This window comes from Prinia subflava, chromosome 1 (genome assembly GCF_021018805.1).
Source record: "Prinia subflava isolate CZ2003 ecotype Zambia chromosome 1, Cam_Psub_1.2, whole genome shotgun sequence".
Lineage (NCBI taxonomy): Eukaryota > Metazoa > Chordata > Aves > Passeriformes > Cisticolidae > Prinia > Prinia subflava.
The window spans coordinates 129394529-129406793 of NC_086247.1; the positions used below are offsets into that span (position 1 = coordinate 129394529).

A 12265-nucleotide genomic window follows, 5' to 3' on the forward strand; every position below is an offset into this window, starting at 1 on the left:
TGCAACTTGCAGGCAAACCAAGTTGAAAGAGTCAAAGGCAAATCCCAAATTCTTGAATTTTTAACTTCTGGTGAGGACAGGAAAAATCAAAGTCATTACATTTGCTGCTATTCGATGTCTATGTTTTGCTTCATTTCACATTTCATATGTCAACATTCAATCACTTTGGTAAACCAGCATATATCTCATGGAAAAATAACAGACTAACTCTCCCAATAAAATAATAAACCAGGGAGCAATAAAATAATAAAATGTAAAGTACAGTGGGAGTAGAACCGTAAGTAGGGATAACAGATACACTAGGAAGACAAAAATACAATAAAGTTAAAAAAAAAAGTCTAATGACAAGCTTAAGTATTTTCCTCTGTCTATTAAACTAAGTGCACAGATTTCTCGTGAGAAATTTGATCTTCCTTCCCTTGAAAAAGAGTTTACATGTTTGTATGTGTTAATATACGCATATAAAATTGGACTGGAGAGTTGTATGCAAATATTAGGGCACAATTATTGTGTATTATTTTACAGCCACAGGCTCCTGCTGTTACAGACCAAGTTTTCGGTTTTCAGAAAGCCCTCCGCTAACATTAATTCCATTCTTCAATGCACGATGCAAACCCTGCCTTCAGTGAAGTGTGCTTGGCACATTGGGAAAAGGCCAGGCAGCACTGGAGATCCAAGCTCCTTTTCCAGCAAAGAGGAAAGGTGAGGGGGCTTTTCCCAGACCGACCGTGACCCTGGGAGATGAGCTGGCCCTGGGAGCACTGCGTCAGCCCCTCCTTAGGTCAGCTCCAGTGACAGTAAATAAAGGCCACATGCTGATCTGGGGCCAGTGCGTCACCAGCACAGCTGTCCTCGGGTATTTGGTCACTATTAACCAGGTCACAGCAATGACCTACATGTCGACAGCCTGAACCCTGATGGTATCTGATGGCTGAACCCTGATGGCTGGTGTCTGATTTTGCTCCCTTTGCCCTCCATGCAGGCTCTGCGCCCACCCTGGAGCTACCCTGTCAGTACGCGCACCGCCAGCACCCCTGTATGAGCGCAAACACACAGCCGGCCCGGCCACCACCGCGCCCCTCAGGCCGGGCCATGGCCCGTGCAGCGCCGCCCGCTCCCCCGAGCCCTGCGCCCACTGTGTGCCTGTGCCCGGCCCGGGCACGGCCGGCCCCCGCAGCCCGTGAGGGGCGAGAGCAGCACGGCGCCCTCGCAGCTGGGCACGGCCCCCTGCCAGCCTCGCCCGGCCCCTGCCCGGTGCACAAGGTCACCGCGGGCGGCGCAGCAGCAGCACCCGCCGCTCCGAGCGCCCTGGCCCCGCGGCTGCCCCCGGCCCGGCCCGGCAGCCCTGGCGAGGCGCCCGCGGGCACGGGAGCCCGGCCAGCGCTGTCACGAGGCGCAGGCGGGGCGCGGCCCGCCCGAGCCCCGCCCCCCTGCGATTGTAAATAGAGGCGCCACGTGAGGGCCCGCCGCAGGCGAGGGGACAGCGACAGTCCCGCAGCCGGGGATCGGCCGCTCGCTCGCTCGCTCACCGATCGCCTACGTGCCACGCACCCGCCGCCCCGGCAGCGATGAAGGCCGCCCGGATCGCCCTCCGCAGCGCCGCCCCACTGGCAGGGGCCAGTGCCGGCAGCAGCAGCGGCCGGTTGCCGCAGGAGGTGGAGCAGTTTTCCCGCTTCTCCCCCTCGCCGCTCTCCATCAAGCAGTTGCTGGACTTCGGTGAGAGTCGGGGGGAGCGGGGGGAGGTCGGGGCTGGGGTGAGCCCGGGGTTCGGAGGCTCGTTTCCCCGCGGAGGGGCGAGCCTGGGGGCAGCCGCGGGAGCGGCGCTCTGCGGGACACGGGGGGCGGCGATCCCCGCCCGGAGGGGTCCGCGCTCAGCCTGCGCTGGAGTCTCAGCTCCCCCGGCTCGGCCGCCCAGCGCCAGGGCGGAGGAGGGGAGCGGCCCCGCCGGGTGTTCCCCGCCCCGCTGGGATCTGCCGGCCCCGGGCTGCTGGCGGCGGCTGGGAGTCGCCTCGGCGGTCCCCGCCGCAGTTCCCCGCCGGCCAGGTGCCGGGGGCTGGAGACCTGAGTGCCATCGGAGCTGAAGATGCGCTCCAAGGCAGTTTCGGCGGTTTCGTAGGGTGCGGGCGCTAAGAGGGCCATGGGCTGCGGGGCGTGTTCGACTCCGCGCACACGGAGCCGGGAGGAGCCTCCGGCGGAGCGGACGCGCTGTTCCCAGATCCATTATCGCCTTGGCACCTCTGGCGGCTGTGCGCACATGATACTGCCAGACGTCACCCCGAACAACCTCCTGTTTACAGAGGCTGGAGTGCTCCTTAGGGATTGCAATTAAGTCTCACCTCTAAATGGAATCTGTACAAATATTCCGTCCAGGAGCACGCTGTGTCTTACTGTCATGTGAACAGCGTTCAGCACAAATATATAACACCTAACGCCTAGGTGAGCTGGCCAGTAAAAGCGTCATGATTGCAGAGAAATAGAGTCCTGAAGTTTATGGAAAGTCAACAGTCTGTATTTACATCTTGAAACTTCCTTAAACAAAACCCTTATTTTGGATTTATTCATAGGCTCGAATAATGGATGTGAGAGGACTTCTTTTGCATTTTTGCGACAAGAACTTCCTGTGAGGTTTGCAAACATCCTGAAAGAAATTGATCTTCTTCCTGATAAATTACTAGGCACTCCATCAGTAAAATTAGTAAAAAGCTGGTAAGTATGAACTGCTTGAATTCAGCATGCAAAGTAACACAGCTTTGAGAACTTTGTTGTTACAGATTTTTTTGAATAGTAGAAAGCATAACAAAACACAGTAGAAATGCAGTTCCTTCATCAAATCTGAGTTGCAAGCTGTTACACACTGTCCTTTGCTAGCATACTAAAATTGAATTGAAAACCAATATGGTTATATTGTTATCTTTAAATAGGTGTGGGAAGCAGGGAGCTAACAGTTTGAAATAGCTAATAGAGCAAATTTTACTTCTTTAAGAAAGGAGAAAACGTGTTGTTTCTACACAACATTACAGATTTTGAGATGGGAAAGCTGGCTGTGTACTTGTTTTGATCTCCCACTGATGGAGTTACTAACAGAGCTTCTATTCCAAAGTATATTACCTTGAACTGTGCAGCAAGTGTTTGAAATTCAATTAACATAATCTCTGCAGTTGACACAGTAGTTGAATCTGATTTAACCTTGCTTACTGGCACACTTGCAGCATTTGCCAGGATGGCTGACATAAAGAGCAGAAGTATTAGAGGGAGATCTAGAAACTCTTCTTAATATAGCGCACCGTTGTGCCTTGCCGTATGCGTCAAGGCTGTCAGATGTTGGTGCAAGAGCTCAGCTACTTAGCTTCTGCCAGAGCTGATCAGCTTTGGAAAAATTTTGCTTAAGTGGCTTCCTCATTGGCATTGTCATTTGGATCTTCTTTTGAAATACATCTCTTAAGAACTACAAGGGGATCCTGCATACCTTAAGTGAGGGTTTAGATTCCCTTCTGGTGGCAGGCACAAGACAAGACTTAAAACTTCTGGAGTTCAGGCAGTCAAGAAGTGTCCATTGTTGGCTGTAACTTGGGTATTTCAAAGATACTTAAAACTCCTAGATGACTTGTTAGGACTAATGATGTGCACAAGACAAAGTATTTTTCGTATTGCTAGATTAATAAAACTCAATAGCATATATTTCTTGTGTTCTTATTTAATAGGTACATCCAAAGCCTAAAGGAGTTGATTGAGTTCAATCAGAAAAGCCCAGATGACCAAAAAGTCTTATCTGAGTAAGCTTTTCATTTTTTTTTGTTGAACTTTTTAGTTTACATACTACTTTTCACAATCTATTCACTTGAGACTGACAGCCATGATGAGCTGAATTTGATAATCTAGCAGGAAGAGCTGAACATAGAACAAGGTTGTCAAAATCTCTGACCATGTTTAGAACAAGGTGGTCAAAATCTCTGACCATGTTTAGCAGTATTGCAAATAAATATGACCCGTTGCAGCCTAATTTCAAGATCATATTGCCCCTTGAACTGTCATGATAGAGAAATATAAAAAAAATTATCTGTGAAGTCATATCTCTGCTTGTTTCCAAGATATCAGCCTGGGATCTTGTTCCTTTCCTTACATTTTCATCTGCTCAAATAAATGAGTAAATAGGTGTTGAATTTGATATGGCTCATTATACCTTTTGTTTTAAAATTGCCAAATACTTCTCTATTAGGTCAATGAGGAATTACTTTAAAAAGAATGAAAAAACAGACTGTATTTTAGTATTAAGGCTGTTAAGCACTTATCTGTGCTGGTGCTAGATCAGATAATTACATTATACAAGACTTACTTCTGTGTAGTCTGAGAATAATGCTCTAAAAAGATCTCTTTTTAACCTAGCTTTATAGATACTCTTATTAGAGTCCGAAACAGACATCATGATGTGGTTCCTACAATGGCACAAGGAGTAATTGAATACAAAGACACTTTTAAAGTAGATCCTGTCACCAATCAAAACATCCAGTATTTTTTGGATCGTTTTTACATGAGCCGTATTTCCACTCGGATGCTAATGAACCAACACAGTAAGTAGAAATTTTTACCCAAGAAGAAACTTCAACCTAATGAGTAATATGTTAATGTAAACTTCTTGTACACTTCTTAAAACTGCTGGAGAACTGCTTCACATGATCTTGTGTGACACTGAAAAGTTAGAAACTGAATCTATCACTTAAGAAAGTATTGGGGAAACTTCTTTTCTAGACTACAGAAAAAACTGAAGTAACTCTTCTGTGGAATATGTAGGGATATCATTCTTTATGTCTGAAAAACCTTTAGATGTGAGCTACAGAAAAGCCAACATAGTTTGCTGACAGTACATAGCATTTTAACTCATAAAAGGCATAAACAACATTCAGTATTTTATGTGATTATATGCTGGGATCACATTGCATTAGTCTCAGTTTTGGGGCTTTTTTTATAACATGGTATTTGGGATTAAATGTTGTGTTGTTCTCATGTCAAACAGCTCTTCTTTTTGATGATAAATCTCGCTCGGGGCACCCAAGGCACATTGGAAGTATTGACCCTTGCTGTGATGTTGTCGAAGTAGTGAATGGTGAGTATTCTTAGAGCTTCATGTTTCTCTTCCTGATCAGTGTCTATATCTGATTGCAAGCAGTCTGGGTAACCAACTTCTGTTTCAGGGGATGCTGACTGGCTTTAACTGAAATAGCTGAAAGTAGTCTTATCAAAGCATGAGCTTTTAGGGGACAGAATTTAAAGTACAAAGTGGCAGTAAAAAAACGTGTTGGAGAAAGGCCTAGCAAGTGACAGATGAGGTAGGAGCTGAAGTTGTCTTAGATTTTGAGATTGGTCCTACCTACCGGTAGATAACAGATGCATCAGTTCCATACAATTTTCAAATTGTACAAAGATTTGCTCATGCTTCTGTAATTGCCCATTGTTCTCGATTTTTAGTACACACAGTGTTATCATTCCCTTGAGATGCATTCCCTTGGCTATGTCTTAGATTGTGTAACACCTCAGCAGCTGTACTCTGCTACGCATTAGAATAAATTTTTACATTGCTTGATATCATACTTTATATCATTTATTTGAATCATTATTTCAGATGCTTACGAAAGTTCCAAGATGTTGTGTGACCAGTATTACTTAACATCTCCAGAACTGAAACTTACTCAGGTGAACGGTAAGATGAGAGCTTCCTATTGGTAGCCAAACTGCTTCTTTTACTGAGTCAAAAGGCTCCCAATTCTTTAGTCTTAGTGAACATCCCAGTTGATCTAGTTCTAGTTGGGCTAGTTTCTCTTCATTTTCTGTTACAGGCACCTCATTTAGCCTTCCATGTTAGAACTCAAGTGTTGGTCTATCTTAAACACAACATTTTTGAATTGCCATTTATAAATTTGAGAAAAGTCAGACAAACCTGTACTGAAAGTAATATGATAAGTTGCTAGAGAGGACCTCCATATCTGGAGTGATGAACTGGGGCTGCTGACTGAAATGCTGGGTCTGGTCTGAGCTGCCTGCCTGTGTCTGATGACTGCAGTGTGTTTAATGTTGGAAATCCTTTATTTATAAAGGGGAATAAATACTTTATTTTTTTAGTTGTTTATTTAAAAAAAAACTAAGCAAGTGGCAATTGCAATTTAAACGCTGTTATGAATGCAGAAAGCTGTTTGCCAGTTTTGGAAGGGGGGGAAAACCAAAAAATGAACTTGATTTGGTTTTTTTGTTTGTTTTGGCAACTTGCTCATTGTAAAATTTGGATACCATATGTCATCACCCTTTTAAGTGTTTTTTATTTTTCCTTTCCTCTAGGAAAAGCTCCAGGAGAACCAATTAGCATTGTATATGTTCCATCTCATCTTTTTCACATGCTTTTTGAGCTCTTTAAGGTATGTTAGTATAAACTGAGAGGGTGAAGTGGGATGTGGGGTTGTGACCACCAGTAGCCTTCTGCTTTTCCAGCATACACCTGCAGGTTTGCCCCACTGCCTTTTCTGTGGAGTAGACAATGTATTTAGGAGTAGTGGGTGCAGCTGAACTTCAGTGCTGCCAACATAACATACGGAAATCTGGCAGCCTTTAGCAAATGCTGAACTTTGCTCTTCTCCAGAAACCTGTTGACTTTAAGGGAGTTATTTAATTTATAGTGCCTGAGTTAGTGTTGGCAAGGAACATTGTAATATTTCACTCAGAAGCATCTTGGCTATGTTTAGACACTTCTAGGTGTGAGACCTCCTCTGGTGCCATTATGCCAAAATGCTAAGTGTGTCCCTTGGAAACGATGCACTGATAGGAATAGAGGATAATTTTACCTCTGTGTAAAAGGGATATGGTTTGAAGTGCATGGATTCAGCAATCTCTGATCATGGTAACCTTCTTTTCCCTAGAATTCAATGAGAGCAACTGTTGAATTCCAAGAAAACAGTCCTACCCTTTCTCCGATTGAAGTGATAGTTGTTCTAGGGAAAGAAGACCTGGCAATCAAGGTATTTTGTTGGCTTACTACAATGGACTTAATGTAATCTTTGTTATTGCACGTGCTTAGCTGGTTCTGTTAAAAGATCTGGCCTCTGAGAACAGATCAAAGACACTACGCATGAGCACAAGAGCATTCTCGTGATGATATGAGCCTCCACATCACTAGTTAAACTAGTTAACTAGTTGGAAAATAATGTGCTGCAAAACAAATGTTTACATTTATGGGTGTTGGAAAGGTGTGTTCAAATCACAGCATTTTAAGTACCATTCGTAGTGCATGCTTGTTGTTAACTTCATTCTCTCTCAAACCAGATCTCTGACCGAGGAGGTGGTGTTCCAGTGAGGAAAATTGAGCAGCTGTTCAGCTACATGTATTCCACTGCACCAAGGCCAAATGTGGATGATGCTCGAAACACCCCTCTTGTAAGATACTTTCAATGCTCATGTTGCAATTAGGTTGTTGTAAGTGTTGGTGGGTTAACAGTGAAGCATTGTGTCCATCCTGCTGCTTTGTGGGGTATAAAAATATTTACTGAACCCCCTAAGTATGAATTTACACTTTCTGAAACAGAATTTTAGTATTTAGCTTAGTGAATAAAAATATGCTTTTAAAGGCATAAACAAAGAAGAACATTCCAACCTCATTCTAACACCCTCCTTTTTTTTTTTCTTCCTGCATTCCAGTGATACTAATTTACTTTTATCTTCACTTTCCACTCAGTTCTCAAATTTACTGTAGATCATGAGGCCTTTCTGGAGGCAAGCACAACTGGAACAGTCTTGTAGATTATGATGTTTATCTCCCAGTAGCAAGCTCCTTTTACTAATCAACCTATACTAGCAATAACAAGGTAGAGAAAAATACTGAAATTTAATATGCAAAAGTGGGACATATATATAGACCCTCCCTTTTCCGTGGAGATCCTTTTCCTTGTGATTTTGGATTTTTAATGGTCAGCTTCAGCATTCTCTATGAAACTGATTAGAGATTTACATTTTCTTCTAAGAAAAGAGGAAATGCCAAGGACTTTTTAACAGCTTAAAAATATCTGAAGACTTTCCAGCTATTTAACTTTAAACCATTAGAGCTAGGAAAAAAATAATTAGTTTTATATTGTACTTTATTTTTAGGCTGGCTTTGGGTATGGCTTGCCAATTTCTCGTCTGTATGCTAAATACTTTCAAGGAGATCTAAATCTTTACTCCATATGTGGTTATGGAACAGATGCTATCATCTACTTGAAGGTATGTATTTAAATCTAGTTAAATAAAAGATTACATTAATGCAGTGGGATAACTACTTGTTACCATTTTAAGGTAAACAGATTCTCTGCTCATGAGTAGCTCTTGTTTTTTCTTGAGAAATGACAGACTTAGTAACTGTTATTAACTGGTACCAAAAAAGTCACTTGGCTTTAACTAGCCTACTTGAACAACTACTAGTGAGAGCCCTGTTGGTTTTCAGATTGTGTTAAGATGTTATCTACTTGTTCATGGACTACAAAGTACTTGAAGACAGTGAAGTAAAGGTGTGAGCCACAGATCTGGTTTCTTTACTGTGAAAACCAGAAAGTCCATCTAAACGAAATCCTTAAGGAGCCAAGGTGCTATTCAACATCTGCTGTGTAGCCCCTCTGTGGGATTCACATACCAGTAATTTTGAACACTGGCCATACAACTTGCACTGCTGTTTCTTTAAGAAACCTGCAAACAGCACTACATGTTATTTTCTACTTTCTGTGCCTAATCATGGGAAAAACTTGCTTTGAATTTCTCTTGCTAACCTGAAAACACTGAAGTGAAATCAGAGCAGAAGTATGAAAGGAAGAGACATTTCAGCTGCATAAATGTAACACTTCTATTGAAAAATTTTCACTGGAACTTTCACTGGAATTTTGTAAATCAAAGTCCTTTTCCATACATTCCTGGACTGTCTTGAAAATATGTTAGAAGGTACTGCTTAAGATCTATTAAAAATGCATAAATAGGATATGATGTTACTGCATTTGTCCTACCAAATTACCCTACCAAAGCAATCGTAGATACTGAAGCACATAAACTACCTTATCTGTTGTAGAAACATTTGCGTGAATAACTTTGCTTTACAGTGTCATTGGCTTAACACTTAAGGCATGCTGAATGAATTTTTGCTAAGTGACATTATTAAGAGACAGTAACCTGTTCCTTCTTGACTTTTAGGCCTTATCAACAGAATCAATAGAAAAACTCCCAGTTTTTAACAAATCAGCTTCCAAGCATTACCAGGCTACCACAGAGGCAGATGACTGGTGTGTCCCAAGCAAAGACCCAAAGAATATGGCAAAGCAGAGTGCAGCTTCCTGAAGAGAAGCTGGTATGGAGACATCCCAGGGGATCAAGCTGGCTTCAAGAGCAGCATTTGGAAGTATTCATCTACCTTCAAACAAGCAAGTTTCAGGACTAGCAGAGGAAACAGAAGATAAAAGTATCATAAACCTAGGCTGTATGCACTGAATCTGAAACCTTGCTGTGGACTTCAGGAAAATAAGAGGAAAATAGGAGCACATATGTCTTTAAAGAAGAGCTGTGTATAGAGGAAAATCAAGCTATTTTTTTACTATGATCAAAGACTTGGTGTGGTAGAGGTGTGCAATTTTTAAATCCTGTTTAATGCTTGAATTCTGAATACTGACTGATAAACGAGTTATGCTGATGCATATTTTTCTGTTAGAATAGTTATCAGCAGTTTATCTTATTACAGAACTTCTCAGGTAGATAGATAACATCCATGCTTTAAAGTTGTATTTGTAACCTTTGGAAAAGATTCACTTAACATGGCAGTCTTGTAGCAAGATACATCATTCAAGTACAGCCTTGACTGGAAGAGAGGGAGCCCTGGGAGGCAGGGAGAAAGTGTTTGCCACATATAAGGAAGTCCCATTTTAAAATAAAAGCTATTCCAGGAATAATTCTTACATGATGCCTTGCTCTGTGAGTCACATTGCTAGATATTTTATGTTTAACTGTTCATGGGAAGTCAGTCAAGTATGGCTTCTATGTATAAGGTAATGAAGAAGAAAATCAGGATAATTTTAAAAGCTACTGTAACTAAATGGAAAGCTCTTTGGTTACAAGAGCTCTAACGTTAGGGTTACATCTAGCCTATGTCCCTGTATTCTGGAGAACGTGTGCCAAGTCAGTGAGGGTTTTCCAAGAAGTCAGACATGTAAGTTGAACAGAAAGGATTGGGTGATATGTATTGTATAAGCATGTTGTGAAAAACAGTATTTTTAAAACACAGTTATGTGGTTTGTTGCTGTTGTGCTGTTAGATTAGTGGATTGATACACGAAACTAAAATCTGCCAATTGTCTTTTTCAAATTTGTGTTGGACCACATCAGCTCAAGGATGTACATAGGGAATCTGTACCCTCAAAGCTGTGGGTGAGCACTGAAGGTCTGTTGAAAAGGTTTTTCAGAAGTGGTAAAAATTTATTCTAAGAACTGTTCATTGCAATGGAAAGAGCTTAGGGAATGTTTCAAAATATAAACACCACTGAAAACTACAGGAGAGCTTTTATGAACAGCAAAATAGGGGGAATTCCTACAGGAACAGTGCCATTGGGAGAGAGTTGTTCAGAAAATATTCCATTTTCAGTAAGCTTCTTCCTTGCCCATCTTTGTGTGTTTTCACTTTTGTAAGCAAGGTAAACTTAACAGATGCTAAACTATTGGATGTTGCCAAGCTGGCCAGTCAAAAGTTCATCAGGGCTGTAGACTATTACTTGAATTTTTAAAAATAATTATCATATTATCTTCTGTTTATGTGATCCTTTGCAAGAATTTGCAAATAGAGTAAAGCATCCTTCTCAGTATGACAGTTTTCTATTAGAGATTTCTATCTTTTGGACAGAAAATTACTCCATATTCCACTATGAATCTAAAATGGTTTTTAATAGGAAATTACCTTTGTGTTCTTGAAGACCTGTTGCGATATATTTCTCATTGAAAACATAATAGTGTTTTGATATGCCCCGTTTATTTTAAAAACTAATTTTAGCTGTATTAATGATAACTGCTGAGCATGATGACTTTAGTACTGCATCTAGGCTGTTTTTATCCTGGTGAATAAGCTGCAGTCACCAAAAGTCACCAGATCATGCATCTGAGTTCAGCTCAGTGAATGAAGTGGCTGATAAAAAGGAAATACCTTTGAATATAGGTGTAAAACACTGCTTTCACTGTCATAAAGTAATTGAGTATTTGTGGATTTTTGAATTGAATACAAGGTCACAAACACATACCTAGGTAGTCATTGTTGTCAAGTAAATACAATTTGTACCTTTCTGTCTGCATCCAGTAATGCTTGAACCTGAGTTATGATCTGATGGTACATCTGTGACACAGCTGCTGCTGCTCCAGGTAGTAATTCCTGTTTCAAAGCAGCTGAGGCACGTGGGTGCTGCAAAGTTGTTTGTGATGCTGCTTGCAGAGCAAAGCTGTGGAACATTCATGATGCAGGCAGAGGTTGTGTAGCACTCAAGGAACACACATGAAATCTCTGTAGTATTACAAATTACGACTACCTACCTAGATAATACAGCACCTTTTCCAGCATTCACTGACTTTCTTTTTTTCTGAAAGCAGAGCTGTAGTTTTAAGTCTTTTACTTGAATGTGGATGTTGAAATAGTTTTATAATAAAATCTTTTAAATGGTTGTCTGTGTCTTTGGTTTTTTTTAAGAAGTCTAGCACAATCAAGGGCTTTTTATTTTATGTCTTATCAAGTGGCATTGAGAAAAACTCTTGATACCATGTCAGATACAGCAGGGGGCAGAAACACTGGAAGAATAATCTGCTTATGCTTAATGGTGCATTGGTTGAGAAGTTACATAGTACCTAAAATCAGTGCATCACCTTACCCATTTCCTTACTCTTGTTAATTAGGACAGTATTCATTTTGAGATGAGAATTGGGAATCTTCCATCAGTGCATGTTCTACCCTCTAAAATAGTTGTCTTTTGTTCAGTTTTAAAGAATATGAAAATTGACTAAGAAAAAAAGACATCCATCATTGGGTTTATATCTAACAAAAGGTTTTCTCACAGACCAAAGGGATGGTTGTCTTTCAGCTCTGAAGCAATAGGACAGCTGGCTTTTCATAGCTGGTGTGTAAGGAAATGGTAGTGATAGATGGTATCATGATCCAACAGTCCTGTACAACTGGTGTTTTAGCAGACTTGTGTTGGCCCAGGGCTGTCCTGCATCTTCCTTAATTTTAAGAAGATAGAGTA

The 12265-nt window shown here is 41.6% G+C and overlaps 1 protein-coding gene across 1 annotated transcript; it reads left to right on the forward strand.

The window, feature by feature from the left end:
• The first annotated feature begins 1440 nt into the window (after positions 1-1440).
• Positions 1441-11689, forward strand: PDK4 (pyruvate dehydrogenase kinase 4). Its single transcript, XM_063411978.1, has 11 exons — positions 1441-1716; positions 2565-2706; positions 3702-3773; positions 4384-4568; positions 5012-5101; positions 5618-5695; positions 6328-6404; positions 6903-7001; positions 7306-7416; positions 8125-8238; positions 9193-11689. Exons 1-11 carry the CDS (start codon positions 1569-1571, stop codon positions 9334-9336), a joined length of 1260 nt encoding a protein of 419 aa, XP_063268048.1. The 5' UTR covers positions 1441-1568; the 3' UTR covers positions 9337-11689.
• Positions 11690-12265: the final 576 nt, after the last annotated feature.

Bases quoted from the DNA above. Each gene is read 5' to 3' on its own strand.
- PDK4 (XM_063411978.1), top strand. From the start codon at position 1,569: ATGAAGGCCGCCCGGATCGCCCTCCGCAGCGCCGCCCCACTGGCAGGG. The intron at 6,405-6,902 runs GTATGTTAGTAT...TCTTTTCCCTAG, and splicing joins TGCTTTTTGAGCTCTTTAAG to AATTCAATGAGAGCAACTGT. The intron at 7,002-7,305 runs GTATTTTGTTGG...CTCTCAAACCAG, and splicing joins AAGAAGACCTGGCAATCAAG to ATCTCTGACCGAGGAGGTGG.